This window comes from Oryzias latipes, chromosome 10 (assembly GCF_053564925.1).
Source record: "Oryzias latipes strain Hd-rR chromosome 10, Olatipes_Hd-rR_3.1".
NCBI classification, from domain to species: domain Eukaryota; kingdom Metazoa; phylum Chordata; class Actinopteri; order Beloniformes; family Adrianichthyidae; genus Oryzias; species Oryzias latipes.
In genome coordinates this window covers 13,898,663-13,917,841 of record NC_136246.1, presented here as the reverse complement: position 1 = coordinate 13,917,841, position 19,179 = coordinate 13,898,663, and the positions used below count along the sequence as shown (strand labels likewise).

The window sequence follows — 19,179 nt, the reverse complement described above, 5'->3', positions numbered from 1 at the left end:
TTGTGAATAATATACACCGAAATCTAAACATGCAGCACAATGAACTGAATGCAAATGTTAGAAAAACTTATTTTACTTTGGTTTCTCACTCAAACATGTCTGTCTACTAAATGACAATGTTTGCTGAGATTTTAGATCAAGCCAAGAAGCTGTCAAAAAGATCTTTCAGCTGCTGTGTTCTGATTAGTAATGGATTTTTTCTACAGCATCAAACCCACCATTACAATCTTTGAATATGAAAGTGCCACTGAGACAGTATGATTTTAGATTATGCTGTAAAAGCATTGTGTGGAACAAATCAACTAAGCTGAAATGACAACACAGGAGATATGAGTCAACTGAAGAGAGAGGGTGTGTAAATAGGTCACACTCCCCAGCAAACACTGAAAACCCCCGTTTCTACTTTTATGGACAACAGAATTCACAACAGTTATCCTAACAGGGTACAAACGATCACGGGTAAAAAGAGTTCTGCTGAGTTGACATAGAACCACAATAGAGTGGAACAGAGCACAAGATTACAGAAAAAGTGACAATCTGTCATATTGTTTTTAATTTAGAGAACAAAATTAAATTATATCCATATGATTAATATTGCTATTCAATCAAATGTATATTTTCTCTGCCTTGCATATTATGCTGTAATTTCTGCACTATAGGGTGCACTGGATAACAAGTCACAACATCAATGAATGGCCCATTTCCTAACTTACGTCATATATAAGGCACACCAAACTAAGGAGCGAGAAAATAGTCAGAGGTGAGTCTGTCATCCAGTCAGACTTTATTGACTGGATTCACAGAAACGTGTTTGTAGCACTCTACATGTTAGTCATATTTGAAGCGTTATCCCCGTTAGTGTGTTCACAGTACCTGTAACTCCCAACATAAACAAAATAAACACAGTCAGACACCGCTACACATTACCTGTGTTAGCATATTCACAATAGCACTCAGACTTGTTTGCAGCTCGTAAAAAACCTACTAACATTTTGACTCCAGATTATAAGGCACACTGTTGTTTAATTTAATTTAAGTTGACTCCTGGAGGACGTTCTTTGAAACAGTGAGGTGCTATTCCTTCTGCTGGCGGAAGTCCACAAAGAGCATGAGCTTGGTTTCCTGCTTGGTGTGGTCTCCATGGGAGGTCACCATTTTTCTTTTGGTTTGGTTTGGGGGCTCAATAGAATGTTACTTTTCTTAATTTCTGTGTTCAGTCTCAGTTTTGTGTTACTGCCCACAAGCCAAATGGCCGCTAAAAATAATGGCCTGCTGTTAGCCTGATTTCTCTCCATTACATCATTCTGAAAATGCATCTCTGACGTTCTGCTCAACACAAAGAGAGCTGAGTCAAGAGCAATTGTCTAGTATTTATCATCCTACTGAGCATTTATTTGTATGTTAAAACAGCAAACATGAGACACGCAGCCACTGTCATTGTCTGATATGACCTCTTATACTCATGTTAACTATGAGTTAAAGAAATGAGGAAGACAGTAGGACTCACAAATGGCAATGCATGCAGGAAGAGAGGGATACTTATCAGTTAGTTAGTACATGCAAACAATGCTTCACATACAAATTTATATAATTTATATATTAAAAAATAGCTAAAATCTATCAAGATCAAAAAAACATTTAAGATAAAAGTAGGGCAAGCTGGTTTAATTACAAGTAAGAACAATGTTATTAAAAAACAAAAAAGAAAATGTTTTATTTGTAATTTGTCTAGGTTTTGAACCCAAAAAAACACTGTCACTTTCTTGTGAGAATTCAAATAATGAACGCCCCATAAAGTGTCATTCTAAAGCAGACTAGGCATATTAAATATTAGTGACAAAACAATAATAATCACAGGAAAGACTCCATTTTAAGAAAATGTTTAAACAAAAACAATATTTGCAAAGGCTTTTATTTTTATAGCCGTATCAACACAATTATCGACACTGTTATTTGAAAAAAAAAATACATTATTATTCTGTTTCTATTAATCATTTTCTATTTCTTTTACCCATTTCAGCTATTTTTCCCCACATTTATTGAAAGAGAAGAACTGTTACTTTTGCTCTTGTGAGGCTTTTAGGGAATTATGTATTTTTCATGAATATGATTTATGAACACGACATGGACATGTTATGTAACATCCTTGAAATTTCCTTTGGAGAACATTACACATTTGTTAGACTATCATCTAAGTATACATTAAAGCAGACTAAAACAATTTTTAATGGAATTTTTATTATACTGTATTTATCCCACGAAGGGAAATTTGTCCCCGGATTTGACCCATCGTCTAGGGGATAATAAACGACCGACTGCAACATGGATGCTATGCTTTGCCATCACAGGTGCAGTGGTTTGCATGAAAGCATTCTGTGGTGCTTGACCAGTCTTTCAGAATTAAGCAGAGGCACAGATACAACACCTTCATGTCATCATTTGATCAGTTCAGTGCACCTGTGGGTCCCAGTCGGATGCTCACACGTGTACTGGAAAGTTAGATTTCTGTTTGGGATAATGAGTTGCAGGTCACCTTTCTTACACCTGGCTCAAGATGTGTGCCAGAGTAAAAAGTGAGAAGGAAACACTACACAGGAGCTTATTAAAGGAAGAAAGTGTAGCATAAAGGGCAAGTGAGGTTTCAGCATGAGTAGTGTATCTTTTAGCCATAAAATATATATATATATATATATATATATATATATATATATATATATATATATATATATAAATATAAATGACTTTTTTCAAAGTAACTTGAATTAATCTAATGATGTAAACAATCCAAAGATAGGCCACCAGCATTAGCACTATTGGCACATTAGTTGTACCTCCCAGAGTAGCTCTGAGTCTGTCTTAAATGTGAGTACTGCAAAACTATCCAAATATTAAAGTACCGTCAAAGAAATTACAACGAATTTGTTTCTAATTTTGTAGTTTAAACATAACATATAAATAAATCAAAGTAACAGCAATCATTAAATTTGACCCATTTCCAAATTATATTTAACTAAATGTTCTTGAATGTGGGCTCAGAAACTCAGAAACTACTGCAGCTCGTCAAATCCTTTTATAGCACGTGCTGTGTATTGGGAGGATGGCACAACGTTCCCGGTCCTTCGTCTGGTTCTCCCTCGACTCTTTGGCAAAATGAAGCTTTTTCAGGGACTGGCAGACAACATGAAGAAAAAAGTTGGGCCTCTGTATGAATTTTAGGGGACAGGTTTCCTGGCAGGCTGGTTTGGAACTTCCAACCATTCTAATATAAAATATGCAAGGATTTTTGAAAACTCTGCCAACTCCAAAGTTGACCTTGGCACTAATTGCAAGAGCCAAAGTGGCTTGTCTCCATGACCAGCTTTTGGGTTCGTTTCTGTACAGATATCAGGAAGTCCACAGCAAGTTTTAAGTTTGAAATAGTCAGAAGTCAATAGACTATGGCTATAACTATCTCTGATTTAAATTACCTATTCTGTGAATACACTTTTGCTCAATGGATTTCTAATAGCCAAACATTTTTATGTTTGTTCCAGATCAAGTGGAAACTAGGATAGGTCACACTATAAATTCTATACTTTCAAAAACTGATTACAGCAATTTTTGATTTTTCATCTTTCTTTTTTTACATTTACTGTCATATCTTTTGAAGACTGGAAACTTTTTTTTTATAACGAGAAAACAATAGAAATTGGGACATCTGAATAAATAACAAATATATTAACCATTGGTAATATTCAATCACATGATAATTACTCAGGTCAGAAAAAGGAAAACAGGGGTCCAGACTGTTGTAAAGCAAAATTATAGATTTTGCTTGTAAATTCACTGCAGCTTCTGATTTCCACAAGAATTGTCCTTGTGCCTTTGCCACAACTGTCTACACACGTGGATACTAGCTGTCTGAGGGGAATTTTTTCATTTGATTGTTTGCTAAGATTTTAAGGCCATTGACCACTCAGTGAGCCCGTAGCTCAAAAATTTTCACATACATGTTTTCTGTGGGCATGCTGTGGGTGACAGGTCATAGCGTATACTTAATATAACATGTAAGGACAAGTAAGGGGGGAAGTAGGCGAGATGCAGGCAAATATAAGGATTTTTTTTCTCCAGAAACATGTGGAGTGCACAAGACGCCATTTAGTTTAAGGGATAAGTGTGCACCCTTACAGACACACATTGCACACTTTCTGCTTGCAGCCTGACTGTTAGTAATTAGGAAATTAGACAGTCAGAGGGTAGTTTGTGTCGGCATCTTACGGGCACTTGCATATTACCTGCACGTCCTGTGCGTGCAGCATTTGCACACGGTAAGTAAGGAGCCAGAGCATGTACCTCACAAATGACTAGTGAGGTTTTAGGGTGCCTCACCCTACGTCATAAGTGTGTGTAACTTACATTTTCCTTACAAATACTTCATACACTTACCACACGCACAACAATAGGACGTCCCATTTTTATGATGTTCCCTAAGGTGTCCATGAGCCTCAAGAGAACTGCAAGACACACTTGAGCTCCCATAACCCTTGTGTTTCTTAGATGACCCCACCCTTACTTTGACGTGTTCTCCCTACCATGACAAAGGTGGATAAAGGTGGAAAGATTTTATTTAATCAATGGACTAAACAGTGAAGATCCCAAATCATTGAAGAAAAAAGGTTCAGAGCACTGACTAGTGGGTCTAGATGACCCTACTCCCAATGTTAAAGTGTCTAGGATAGCACAAGGGTTAAAGATGTGGCCACTACTCTCCATGACCCTCCACGTGCCAGTATAACCCAAAACCTGCAGTGCCCATCCACCCCTTACACGGGTGCATGTGACCAAGGCATAAATGAGACAACTGTCAGTCTGCTGCAAATCAAAGGATTAGTACCAACTTAACCCTTGTGCTATCCTAGGCACTTTATCATTGGGAATGGGGTCATCTAGACCCCACAAGACAGGGCGCTGAATCTTTTTCTTCAATGATTTGTGATCTTCACTGGTGTCCATGGATTACATGAAATCCTCTCCACCTTTATCCACCTTCGTCATGGTAGGGAGAACACATCAATGGTCGTCTTGACCCCATAGGATAGCACAAGGGTTTAATGAGCTCATATTTTGAGATTTTTCAGACTATTCCTTTTAGTGATTTTCTTGTGGTCTGTCTCGTTGTTATGTCTTGCTGCTGCTGCTGCTTTGCTGCATCCTGTCATTCTGCCCACCTGGCATGTGTGCCCAATGATCTTGATCAGCACCTGCCAGGTATTTAAGTCAGAGGAAGCCTCAACCAGAGAGGCATGCAGAGAGAGCTGAGCGGAAGAGTCTTATTTTAACCTTGATAAATACCAAGTAAGACACACAAAGATTCATGACAATGTACATTTATTGTATAAGTGTAATAGGAACAAAACAAGTTTTGGCCATGAAGTTCCAACTTAGTCTTAATTTAAAGTCCAAAGAAAAGTCAAAACTTAAAGTTCCCAGAGGTAAAATAAGTACTTCTGAATGTGAAAACTATTACCCTATTTTAGATCCCTTAAAATCCTATGTGTGTGCTGTTGATCACTTTTATATGTCCTGACCTACTAAAATTTATATTTGAAATTGGATTAATATTATTCATTAGCTGACAGTTTGCATTTGTTTGCAATCTTCACCTTGACAGCTGCCAGGAGCTGTTTAGCTGGCCTCCCATTTAGAAAGTGCTGACTCAGCAGTGTGGCTCATTGCACCAATTAAGTGGCTAAATGCTTGTTTACTCTGGGGAACTTTCACTTAGCTCATGTCACAGTTGCTTTAACCTGACCACTCAACTCAGCTCAAACTAACTGTGTTCAGTGAAAGGGGGATGGGGGGGTTGAATTTAAAATCTGAAGATTTTTCTGCATCTGATCATATGGAATAGAGAAGTTTTCTACAACATATGTTTATGTAAAACACAATGTATGATATTTTGTTTATCTCGTCTGCCTGAGATGCATTTTTCTCTGTTGAAGCAATGGAATTTCTGTTAAGTTCATTGACACAAATAATCAAAATTTTTTGGCATGCTAAAAATTATTAAAATTTAAAGTCCCACATTAAATAACTTTAATACAAACTAAGAGACACTTTTCCTGAAACTCACGGATTTGTTAGTAAAAGATAAACCTTTATTTTATTTTATTTTATTTTATTTTATTTTATTTTATTTTATTTTATTTTATTTTATTTTATTTTATTTTATTAACAAGATATTCCTGTGCAAATTTCAGTGTTGTATTGTATCTCCATGTTTGTCACTTTAAATGATTTCAGATAATCAAACTATGAAACCTTAAAGGTTTATTCGGTAAGAATTTGGACAAAAGAGAAAAGCTTCACTTTTTGGTTGTGAAAAAAATTAGGGAGGGACTAAACTCTTTCACTTTTTTGAGTCCTCCTCAGAAACAAAGGCTGCTTTCCTGACCATCTTAGCTTTAAATTGGGATTTGACAGATGTAATGTAACATGATAAATCCTTAAAAAACATGCATGCTTAGCATTTTAAAATATCTGCTCTTATGATTTAGATCTTGTTAACCTAAAAAACTAAAACTAATCTGTGAAAAAATGTAGAATGGAGTAAAACAATAAGCAATTTGTAAAATAATGAAGTACTAATGAAATACATTGCCTGGAAAGGAAATATAAAGTCTAAAAACCAACTGAAAAATGGTTGATGATGATGATGATGCTGAAACTCTCAGGCACAATCTAATGTTTCTCTTGAAAATAAACAGGCAGATCCAAAGAGCAAGGCAATAGCAGATTTAAAAATAGATTTTTAAATGAAGATATAGTTAAATCATAATGTAAAGTCCAACACTATTGTGTTGGACTTTACATTACTTTACATTGTGAGGTGGAAAAGGATGATTCGCTGTGGCGACCCCTGATGGGAAAAGCCGAAAGAGAAAGAAGAAAGTCCAACACTATTGTAAAGCGAGTAGGGGTGTAATGATTGATCGATAAATCATTTTATCAAACCGAATCAAATATAATCGACCTAAATCATTAAAAGATTATTTCAAAATGAAATAAATAAATAATATTGATATTGGAAAACATCATCTGGTTTAAGGCTGCGTAGGTCTATCTCACTATAACAGAAAAATGACCAAGTGCATCACAGCGGATAACACACATGAAGATCGGTCCATCATTCCAGCCCAATGTGTGGAAACACTTTGAATTTAGCAAAGGCATGTGACCGTACCGTGTGGAAAGATTGTTCGAAAAATGTTCTCTTTATATCATTTTGATGTGGAACAAGAACAGTGGGCTGAACTTTAGAAAACTAAAATGTGAATGGATTTGACATTCATTCTTGTTTACTTGTTTGTACACTTATTTTATTTACACTTGATTTTTATTTTAAAGAGTAAAAAAAAGAAAATTACACTTGATTATCTTGCAAGAAACACATGTAAGCTGAAAAACTTCACCTGCACTGTTCATTACCAGGTATTTATCTCTGAGTCACACTGGTTGAAATTTGGCTAAATTCAAAATTTGGATTGACTTCAGATCAGTGAATCGAATTGAATTCAGAATGAAACAATAGTGACTATTAATTGCATCGGCAACCACAAATTATGATATGAATCAATTCATTGTTAAAATGAAATGTTACACCCCTAAAAGGGAGTGATAACAACTCAAAACAGGAAGCACCATTGGGCTGTGTGGATAAACTGATAGCCAAAGTTCTTCTTCCCTTTATTGATCAGCTTTGCTTTGTCTGTTCCAGGTTTGTTCTTCAAGATGTATTTGGGCAAATGAAACTGATTTGGTGTTTGTGACAAAAAAACAAACAAACAGTTATCCTTAGAACACCAGCTCTGTCAAACTCTGAGCACACAGTGAATCTAGATAAGCCTGCAACAGCTCTAAATGAACACGCTGCAGTCCTCTGTGCCTCGCAAACTGTAAACGCTGCGTAGCTAAGTATTGTGCAATCTTCAATCCACTGAAATCAATGACAAGTGCAACACAAGACAGCTGGAACGGTAACCATGGTAACATGATGACAAGGCTGACTTTCCTGTTCAGATCTCCTGAAACATACAAACTTGCATTAAAGCCAACTTTTCCACTAAAGTGAACACAAACATTTGCTGTGTCACATTTCTGCTTCTGGGTGTCTTTAGTGCAGTGCCTTCTCCACACAGGGTCTCGCACACTTTCCATCCACATGATGCATCAACACTAATCATGTGAGCGCTTACGTAAGAGCTGTAGCTTCCCATTCTTCCTTTGTAAATTCAGTCACGTCCAACTGGAGCTGCAGACAAACTGAATAATACATCTATACTTCTTTAGGCAGACCTCTGCTAGCTTACTCTTCTGCATCTCCATTTTTTTCCCCATAAGCACAAACACACGTGCCTGAGCTCTTTGGAGAGTAAACAATGACTTACCAACAAGACAGCTTACATCAAAGTATGACAATAGTGCACACACTTTTAGAGCCAATGCAACCCAGACCATTACAGTTAACAGCAATGAAATTATGAATCTCTTAGAAACTCTGAGAAGGAAAGCAATTATACAACCTTAGAACCCCATGTAAAAAGAAACAACCTGGAAGCCATGGCATCAGACAGAGCAGCGATGTTGTTGCATGTTTGGACCATGAAGAAATTATTTTATAATAATGTTTTACTACTTGAATCACTGCAGTAAGCTAGTAGCAACAATTAGACCGTCCATCCTCATGCAGATGCAAGTTTCACAGAATTAAAGGAGAGAAAGAGGTGAAATTAATGTTTGGCTGAAAAAGAAGTCAGAACAGAACCAAATGTCAGCAAAGTTCAGCCATCTACATTATGTTAGCCATCGGCAGAAGCATATGAGACGCACATAAAGGATGATGGGGTTTGCTGACTTGTAGTTTGCAACTGAGATTATGATTCTCTACTCAGGGTTAAAATGGATATTTTTGCAGACAGGAAAAAAATGGCACCTTTTTTGCATCAGTTGAAGATGATAAACAAGCAGAAAGCTGCAGAGTCACTGAACTCATTAGGGCACCATTTGCCTGAGTCTGTAAACCTTTTTGCCATTTGTTCTTGTCTGTACATGCACCTAAGGGTAGCAGTGACCGAGTTAATGGTTTGGAGTAGGGGGGAGTGTGCAGGAGATACACATGTAATGCCCTTGTGTTCAACAGGGAGGCACATTACATCAAATGACACCCCAGGTAGAACAAGGCATTCATGTTCCGTGGGCGCAAATTTCCACTAAACTGAGGTGTTTTTACTTGAGCACATACACATCCATGCACACATGTGTTCAGGTTCAAGCACACTCATGCTATGAAGGGGCAGGAGCACACCAGATGCTCTCAAAAATGGGACAGGAAAGAAAGAGAACTAAGTTTGGAAGGGTGGGGAATTTTCAGTTCAGACAGAATAGAGGATGGTAGGGTTGTGTTGGGGGGGTGGGAGTTGGCAGGGAGAAATGAGGAATATCAAAAAATCAAACGAGGATGGGAAGCGAACAAACCTTCAGGCTCTGTGCTCTCTTTGAGGACGACTTGCTTCAGTGGGCAGCAGAAGATTTCGTGACACTTAGCACGAAAGGGGGACCCTTTACTCCTTATATCGGCAGAGTGGATGGAGTCCTGCCGTAACATAATGTACTCCTGGGTACCTGGGGCAGCATCATCCTGGACTGCGATAGTGCCACAACAAAACGAATTGGGGTTAGAAAGACAACAATACAAGAAAAGAAAAAAAACACAAACAAGCAAATAAAAAAGGCAGCAAAGCAAAAGCAACAATAATTAAATAATTACATTAAAAGATTAAGGGCGAGTTGGGTCTAAAGATCGAACAATTTAACCCTTGTGCTATCTTAGATGACCCCACCCTTACATTGACGTGTTCTCCCTACCATGACAAAGGTGGATAAAGGTGGAAAGATTTCATGTAATCCATGGACACCAGTGAAGATCACAAATCATTGAAGAAAAAAGGTTCAGAGCACTGTCTAGTGGGTCTAGATGACCCAACTCCCAATGTTAAAGTGCCTAGGATAGCACAAGGGTTACACAATCAAAACAAATAAGCAGCAGTGTAAAGCTTTTGTCAATTTTTCTTTGGTATGCTAAAAAAAAGCATCACAATAAAAAAAACAGAAGGATCAAGCAAAGGGCAGGAGAAGTTCAGAATCACTGTTATTAACCTCTGACTTTAGCAAATAAATGATGCAGCTGGTGATGGAGTTGATCTGAAGAATTGCAAGGCAAGCAGTGCTCTTCCACAGATACACAGTACTTGAAGCTCAAAGCTGGTGAGCATGCCACCACCCCGATTACTGTCCGATGTGGTAAACAGATACAAAGGCATGCACAGTTCACACATAGATAATGGAGCTGTGGATGGGGAGGGTTCGACCAAACTATTTCATGCACACTGGGGCACTAAGAAGTGCCTCAGCAATACTACATGTGTCTGCAGGAACTCTGGGATCCTGTGAAAACCTGTGTTTTAGAGTTTGCCTGCATGCAGTGCTCCCCTCCTGTGTGCACAGTCCCTGTTTAGCTTCAATTATTGACCTATTTCCTCTCTGTTGTTCTCTGTTGATGGATTAGCTTTAAGCAAATCAGGCCAAAGTCTATCAGTAGTGGTAAAGAGCCTCTGTATCCTGCATTGTCAAATCAAGAGCCTATTAGCTTTAGCAGAGTATATCAAGTTTAAAGCCCACCACACTACATTTCACAAAGTCACCTGCTAAAAACTCTACTTTAGCTTGTACTCAGTGACCCAGTAGAAAATCTTGTGTCATAATCTTAAAAATACACCCAATTATGGCAGCCACTAGCTTTGCAAATGACTTCACAGCCTAATTTACTAGAAAGCAGCTAATTGCTTTGTTTAGCTAATGAGCCAAAACGGGGTTTGGATTTGACTCTAAACAGTCAGATTTTAACACAACATGATTAGCCAATTCACAGACCATACTCGTCACTGGAAATTTTCCTGGGATTTCTAAAACTTTGAAACAGTTGGAAAGTGCATGTTTTCAGAGTCAAAAGCTATTCTCAGCTGGCATGCAATGCAAAGCATTTCATTAGGATCAGAATTGGTGATCATTTTATTCCATGGATAGAATATTTCTATTCTCTCATGTAAAATAATATAATTTTTTCTTCATTCCTCTTTTTTTTTTGGATCTGACTTTTGTGGCAACCTTTCATGTGAAAGCAAACTAAATCGAACAAGCACAGTCAAATTCAATTACGTCTTCATTCTAACTGCCAGCTTGGAGTGGGTTGTCTTTTTATTCTCCAGGTACCACCTTATCCTCTTGTCTGAAATACATTAAAAAGAAAAAGGTTCTTAAAATAATGATCATCTGTTTTAGGAATCCAGGCTGCATTAACTGATTAAACAGTGAAAATGGACTGGCTTTTTTCAAATAACAGTATTTAAAAAAAAGAAAATTAAGTTTTTTAGACATATTAAAACCTTAACTTTGGTTTATTAAACTAACAGCATGTAAAAACCACACTGTTAATTCCTAAATTTTTTCCAATCACTGACTATTTACACACAAATTGATGTGACCTTTTGCACTTTTAGTTCTTTTTTTGCCTTATGTTGTTTGATCTCTGGTGCAACATTGTTCTGGCTAACCCCTTTGCATTTAATACTTATTCAATCCATGTTGACCCTATCCTATATTCGGCCCCTTTGACCCTGCTTTATTTAGAAGGCTGGATTTTTGACGATTTTTAAGGGATCAGTTGGGGTATTTCAAAGAAACATCAAAGAGAAGAGTTTTTAACCTCCTGTTAGTTTTTCAAAGGAGATAAACCAGTAGGTGTCTGATTTGGACTGATCCATCCTACCAGAGCTAAGTACAGTTCACCCTGCTATCAAGTCATGTGGATGAGTTTCTGTATCTGTCAAAACCCCACAAAAAGTAAGATTCACTAAGACATATCTTGCCCCTGTCTGGTTAAAATTGTAGCTGTTAACTGTACTTTTTCTTCCTAATGCTCATGCTCACCTCCTACTTATTCTGAGTTTCGCTGGGGATTTCTCTTCTTTGCTCCTGTTTTCACACTTAATATAAAGCCAAGCTACTAAACCATTTTTGACTCCAAACGCTTCGGTTGCAAGTTTAGGAAATAATTAAGGCATTGCTGATAGTTTTCACAATGTTTTCGTAAATCTAGTCCCAATGCCCCCCCCCCCCCACACACACACACACACACTTTTTTTGGGGGACAGTTCAGTTTTTTCCTTTTATGTATCATGCACATTAAGTTCCTTGGAACTGAAGAAGGAAATCTTCCTTTTTTGTCTAGTTTATAGGAACTGTGGCGGATCAATTGTCCTAAGCTCACATTTATGTGGAAAAGCTTTCTTAAACATGAGGGACCATTTGTGACTTATCTACAAAAGGCGAGATAAATAATGTAATTGTCAGAGGTACTAAAAATGAAAAACGGGAAAACCTCTACAGGACCCTACATGGTCGATATGAAATAGTAAGGTTGCAGACCACTTGGTGAACCCAATCATGCAAGTTGTTTTTACTGACAAGTTTCTGTGAGTTAAATCTGCTTCTGTTGACCTCTTTTAAGGGCCCAATTTTTAAATGTTTTACTTTTTTTGAGAAAAATGAGGAATTTTATTATGTCCTGTTGGTCTCTCAAAGGATCATATTCTTGTTACTGCTGTCTTCTACCTGACACAGGTGGTTTTTCTTTTATTACATTGCCTTTACCGATAAATAGACTAGCTGACCTTCTTGCCTGGTAACAATTGTGCCTTTACTGTTTTGGATGCAGAGATAGTGAACTGTAATAAACAAGACTATCTAGAATGCAATGTCCACTGCATTCTGCACACATCCAGGAGCAAGAGAATGCAGAGCAAAATAGAAAAAATCAATAAGTCAATTATTTGGATCTCCAGGTTCATAGCCAGGAGGCCTATGTAAGATGACAGCAAGTATATTTTCTGCAGAAAAAGAAGGCACACAGTAATCCTCCATGTACAGCCTCAAAGCTCGCAGTGTTCCAAACACAAAACCAGTTTTATTGTTGTAGCTTGTTGGTGAAATATTCATCCAATACAGGAAGCAAGACTGAAAAAGTCAACATATTGCGTTGGAGATTTCCTGAACTGCTTCACATAATTTGTGTTTTCTACCTGTTATGGAAGCTCAGCAGAGTTTAACTATGTTTCTGTTCCAAATGCAGTGCATGTACATCTGAAAATTCAATGGATTGACAGTTTATCAAATGTTTCTTTGAATTTGGCTCTGCGCTGCTGCTTTAATGTCCGTTGCAGAGTCCAACAGGGGATCGCAAGGTGTGCTGTTCAGCGCACAGTGGTGGAGGGCAGAGCAAAACAGGAAGAACTGTCAGCAAAAGAGAGCCTCTGTTTCAACTCAGTGTTTCAGCTTGGCAGCAAACAGGATGAGTCTGTCTAATGAAACAAACACCTGCTAGGGAAAAGGAGACAACAAAGAGGAGTCAAGAAGTTAAGCCTACAAACTCTAGAGAACAGGAGCAGGAATAGAATCTTGTAAAGGAGTTCTGTTTGGGTCAAGATGGGATATTTTCCACAAACAAAAAGGCCATTTTTTTCTGTTCCCTGCACCTGGACAAATGCCTTCATTTCAATTTGGCTGATGTTATACACACATATATATGTTCAACCAAGCACAAAAAGGGCTGGAAATTATGTTGGCCACACGTAATACAGGCCAAGAGGCAGATTGCTCTATTGCCCACACGTAATCTGTCTCCAAGGCTGACAATTGTTGTTAGTCAGATATATTTAAAGTTAAAGTTGAGGTACCATTAGCTGTCACGCACCTAGGTATGTGAAATTTGTTCTCTGCAATTGGCCCACCCCATGAGCGGTAAGCTGCAGACACAGCCCTGCTCAGGAACCATTTGGTGTATAAACCCAAACTGTAGTCGTAATCCTAACCTTAACCCTTCCTCCATGTCCGTGTGGCCAAGAAAAAAGTTCAGGACTGGTCGCATGTGTTTACTAAATTACGTGTAAATAGTAACTTTCTTCACAAAATGACTCAAAAAAGAGTTAGTCCTTTCATTCCATAAAAAGAAAGAATTATTTTGTTTGTGCTTTTCTAAATTTGCGTTCACACTGGGCATGTGACTCGCATTTAAGAAAGAGTTGAATGTGGGTTTTTTTTAATGCACATTTAGCCCATGGTGTTTCCATTGGACAAGCAAGGAGGGGCTTCTTCTTTTTCTTCTACTGTTTCCTAGCGCATGCCTCCCACCTGCGGTTGGAAGACACTTGGTGCAAAATGTCAAAGCAGTGCAAATCTTGCTGCAGGCTTTTTCTTTGACAGCTTTTTTCTGATATTTGAATGACTCGGTGTTGCAGAATTTTAGCTGGGCACAAATGACAATAATTAATTTCTTTTACACATTCGGTTTTTAAACTTTTGGCCTTCTTTTGTGAATTAAAAGGGGAACAATCTATGTGTCACTTCCAGATCTGAGTCCCCGATAGGTCAGAGTTTAACCGGGTTTAAGTTTGAAGGTGCGTTTAATGGCCACTGGTTTTGTCCATACAACCCGATAATGGTCTTACAAATGTGCGTAGCAACACATGAACATGAGAGTTTTGAATGCAAAATTCCAAAATGCGAATCTACGCAGGTTTACATAGACTTTTCATTTAAAGTAGCTGCTTGAACGCTAACTGCTGAGGTGATGTGAACTTGTTGACACCCAGAAAAATTAAAGGTATGTGAGTATGTGCCTTCTTCTTTTCTGCATTGCTTGTATATGCACAATAAACCCCTTAAACTGAAACAACCCCATAATTGTTCTCCACGTGTGTACAATAAACAGGTACTCTGATGTCAGTTATTAGGTTCTGAATAAAGAAATGAAGCTTGATGTGAGATGGGCATGGGTCAAAAAAGTTGTTGACACCATATGTTTATTTTTGGCAAAAAATTAGACTTTTTAACCGATGTTGTATATTAGATGACCCCACCTTTACATTGACGTGTTCTCCCTACCATGACAAAGGTGGATAAAGGTGGAAAGATTTCATGTAATCCATGGACACCAGTGAAGATCACAAATCATTGAAGAAAAAAGTTTCAGATCACTGTCTAGTGGGTCTAGATGACCCAACTCCTAATGTTAAAGTGCCTAGGATAGCACAAGGGTTACAATGACAGGCAATGAGATACTGGTCCTCTCTGTCCTCAGCCTCCAGTGGATGTTTGAGCTATTGAAATGTTTGGTACTTCCTGGCTTGCATCAAACAAATTATTCTCGCAACTGTTCCTCTGACTATTTATTTATTTGTGTCAGAAATTCAAGTGGAAAATATGAGCATGTCTGAAAGGCAGAGGGAACACGTTGTGCGGGACTTTCAGGAATATGTGATGTCGCCTGACATTTATTAATGAGCCGGCTAACTGCAGGTACATCAGAGGCGATAAAAGTGAATGACAGTGGGGCTAAGAGGACGGCCACTGAGGAGGGGGCTGGCGTCATCTTTTACGGCTTTCATCTCTGCCTTGCCTTGATGAAGCGCGAGTATTGGGCCAGGAGGAGGCATGATGGATGATGCAGCTGAGCTTGCCACCTCTCTGTGAGAGCGGCCACTTAGAGTGAGCTGTCTCCCAGGTTCATGACGGTTGATCTATAGAGAGCAACCCTCCAACACTGGACCTTCAGCAAGCTGCAATAAACATTCTTTACCATCTGAAAGGAATAAATCTCAAAGTAAAGAAAAACAGGTATACAAATAATGGCAAAGGGGTAGGGGAGTACTTTCCGCCTTGGTTAGCTGCACATCTATTCAAGGTCTTTATCAACTAAAAGCTGTTTCTTTATTTTTACAGTAAGAGAATCACTACAGTTTACAGTTTATGACTGTGCTGTCATTGCATGTTAGGTCTGAATCTGTCGATGGCTCAGGAGAGCAGATTTAATGTCAAATCATCATCAGAGGTGCCATCGCTCACAGATTTCAAGTTGAAATAGGGTTCAAGGACAGGTGTTATCAGCAGCAGCAGGTGGAGCAAAATGAATTCCACTCCTATATATCAGATGAAAGTTACATGATTAACTTTGCTTCTCCTTCTATCAGTCAAGAAGCTCTGGCACAGTCATCGCAGCTTGACAAATGATGTACTCACTGAATTAGAATCAGAATTAAGCACAGAAACAGGTCTGAAGCCTGAGGTTTTCAAAAATAGCCTGGCCTCAATGTGGTTTTACAAGGAGCAAGATCTAGCACATTGTCTTCTGGGAGACTTCGTTTGAGTGTGGCTTCAACTCAGGAAAGAATAGTTTTATTTTGGTTGTAAGTCACCTTGCAGGCAGCAGGGAAAGTAAGTTGAGTTGAAATTGAGGTTTTCTTTGAGGAGCAGAATGAGCTTGCATTTTTACCCAGGCTCTCTCCTCCACATCTTACTGTTTCTCTGTTTCCTTCTTTTGTTGTCTCTTTCCACTCTAATTCTTTATGTCAATGTGACATTTTTAGGTGACATAAAAGGGAGAAACTTCAAATATTGTGTGTTTATATATTCCTTTTTTTTCTGTACAGTTGGATTCTTTTTTAATGACAGTTTAGAGCATAGCACTCTCAACGTGGTAAAATAAATACAAAAATATGCTTTGTATTACAATATATATATATATATATATATATATATATTGGCAATGAAAGGTATAAATAATAATTTTGTTTATACTAATATTTTCTAAATGCAGTTGTGAGAATTTAGACTCAGGATTACTGATGACAAAAACATTACTTTCATTTTAATTAGATTACACAATACTCTGCTGACTCACGAATACACTTCAGCATCAAGCTCCAACCTCTTCATCAACACTACAGTGGTGGGTCCCAACAACAACAATGATGAGAGGCCTTACAGGAGTGAGGTGAGCAGCCTGGCTCTGTGGTACAAGGACAACAATCTCCACCTGAATGTGGAGAAGACGAAGACTATGGTATTGGACTTTAGGAGAGCTCACACCCAGCACGCTCTACTGATCACCAATGGTGCTGCTGTGGTAAGGGTGAGCTGCACCAAATTCCTAAGGGGTGCACACCTCCGACGACCGGTCTTGGACCCACAACACAGCATCGCTGGCCAAGAAAGCCCAACAGTGCCCTGAAGACGGCTACAGCCCCCCCCATCATGAAGACCTTATACCAGGGGTGGGCACTGAGGGCCGCATTCCTGTATGTTTTCCAGCATACCCTGCTCTGGCATGTTCTGATTGGCTGGACACACCTGAACCAGGTAATCAGCCATGAGTAGAGCAAGACTATCTAGAAATCATGCAGACACACCGGCCCTCGAGGCCTGGAATTGCCCACCCCTGCCTTATACAGTGGTGCCATTGAGAGCATCCTGACCAGCTGCATTACTGTGTGGTGCAGTGCCTGCACTGCGTCCAGCCCGAAGCCTTTGCAGCACATTGTGAAAACAGCTGAGAAGTTCATTGGTGTCTCTCTCACTGGCCTCTTACACACTTACCACCTCACCTGCAAAGCCATCAAGATTACAGGTGACCCATCCCACCCATTCCTGAGCCACTTCAGCCTCTTGCCTTCAGGGAGGAGACTGCAAAGTCTCTGGGCCAGAACCAGCAGGCTTATGGACAGTTTCCTCCATCAGGCGATCAGAAAACTCAACTCCCTACTAGCTTTACTCCCTCTGCCTCCACCAGCTGCTGCTACGAACTTAAACAAAAAAAAACTCCCATCCTTCCTCCCACCAGTGGAACATTATCCCAACCTAAGACTGCCATCACCCACTCCTCTACTAACTGTTCCTTAGCACCGTTGTCACTTTAAACGCATACATAATCTATCTTTTGACAACTTTTGTACTATTGCCACTTTATGATTCAATATATCATACCATGTCTAATCTTTTTCTGTTTTGTTTTTTTTTCCGTAGATTTGTAGATGTTTGTATAATTTGTGCATTAGATTAATGTTATTATTATTGTTATGTTTACTGGCTGTCTGCACCATGGGTTGAAAGGAAGGACATTTTTTATCTGTGCTGTATATCACGTGCATACAGGATATTTGACAATAAAGCTAACTTGAACTGAACTGAAAAAGTCTTCATTATAAATAATTTGTCTTATGATTCTCATCACATGTGTAAAATTTTGCCATCTAAAATCTCTTATTCTGTGTTCAGGAACTCTCTGAAGCATAGACGGCAGTTGGGTTAGTGAAGAAAATAGCTTGTAATGACTCAAATTTTTATAATATAAATCATGAACTGGAAACAATTCAAATATGGGAGCTTTATTTCAGGGTACAATACACAATTTACCATTAATTTTAATCCTGCATTATTTTTTCTGCTTCAGAAATCAGAAGTTTGGTTCATGTGACCATTTGTCTTAGTGTTGTGTTTCCAGGGTACTGTGTTTTAGCTATCATAATCCACTCTATGAGCATTTCGCAGTTAAAGCAGTGTCTGCAGGAAAAAAGGTGGCATACCAGGACAAACACACAGGTTATGTAAGCTCTTTATTTTATGTAAAACCAGGTTTTCCCTAATCCTGCCTTTTTATTTTATTACATGCTCTTATGGGAAGTAAAGAACCTAGCATGCAATGAAACACAGATATTCATATTTATGAAAAAGAACAATAGACACAAATGAAGGGGGAGAAGTGCCTTTCTTTGAATTGTTGTTTTTGTTTAGCAAAAACGAACATGCATTGACTTAAAGTTTAGGAGATTTCTTGCATTTGAAGAAACAAACAAACAAACAAAAAATAATTAGTACAATTTTTTAAATTGGCTGGAATTGCTACCTAGTTAAATTGTTCTCTCAGAATAATTTTCATTTTTTATTGCAATGAAATTGAAATTAGGGCACCCATGTGAGCATTTGTATTTTGTGGCAGTTATAACATGTGATTTAATCTCCCTTTAGTTACCTCCATCCAACAAGTTCAGCCATTGGTTCAAATGCTTGACATCCTTCTAAATGCAGAATTCCTTAAGTTAGGGACATTTGTTGGATGGATGGATGGATGGATGGATGGATGGATGGATGGATGGATGGATGGATGGATGGATGGATGGATGGATGGATGGATGGATGGATGGATGGATGTGTTTTAGGATCTAGTTCCATGTCAGCTAGAATTTTCTTTCA

General features: G+C 38.4%; 1 protein-coding gene across 4 annotated transcripts in view; it reads right to left on the bottom strand.

Annotated features, from left to right (window-relative positions):
* The window catches only part of fgf13a (fibroblast growth factor 13a), a 101,094-nt gene that overhangs the window by 43,205 nt on the left and 38,710 nt on the right, over window positions 1-19,179 (bottom strand). For 2 of the 4 annotated variants that reach the window (XM_011479950.4, XM_004073108.5), the window contains exon 3: window positions 9,514-9,681. The exons of the other annotated variants lie outside the window; for them this stretch is intronic. In XM_011479950.4, coding sequence (XP_011478252.1) covers window positions 9,514-9,681 — 168 coding nt within the window. The remainder of the gene's footprint in view (window positions 1-9,513; window positions 9,682-19,179) is intronic. 4 annotated transcript variants of the gene reach the window in all.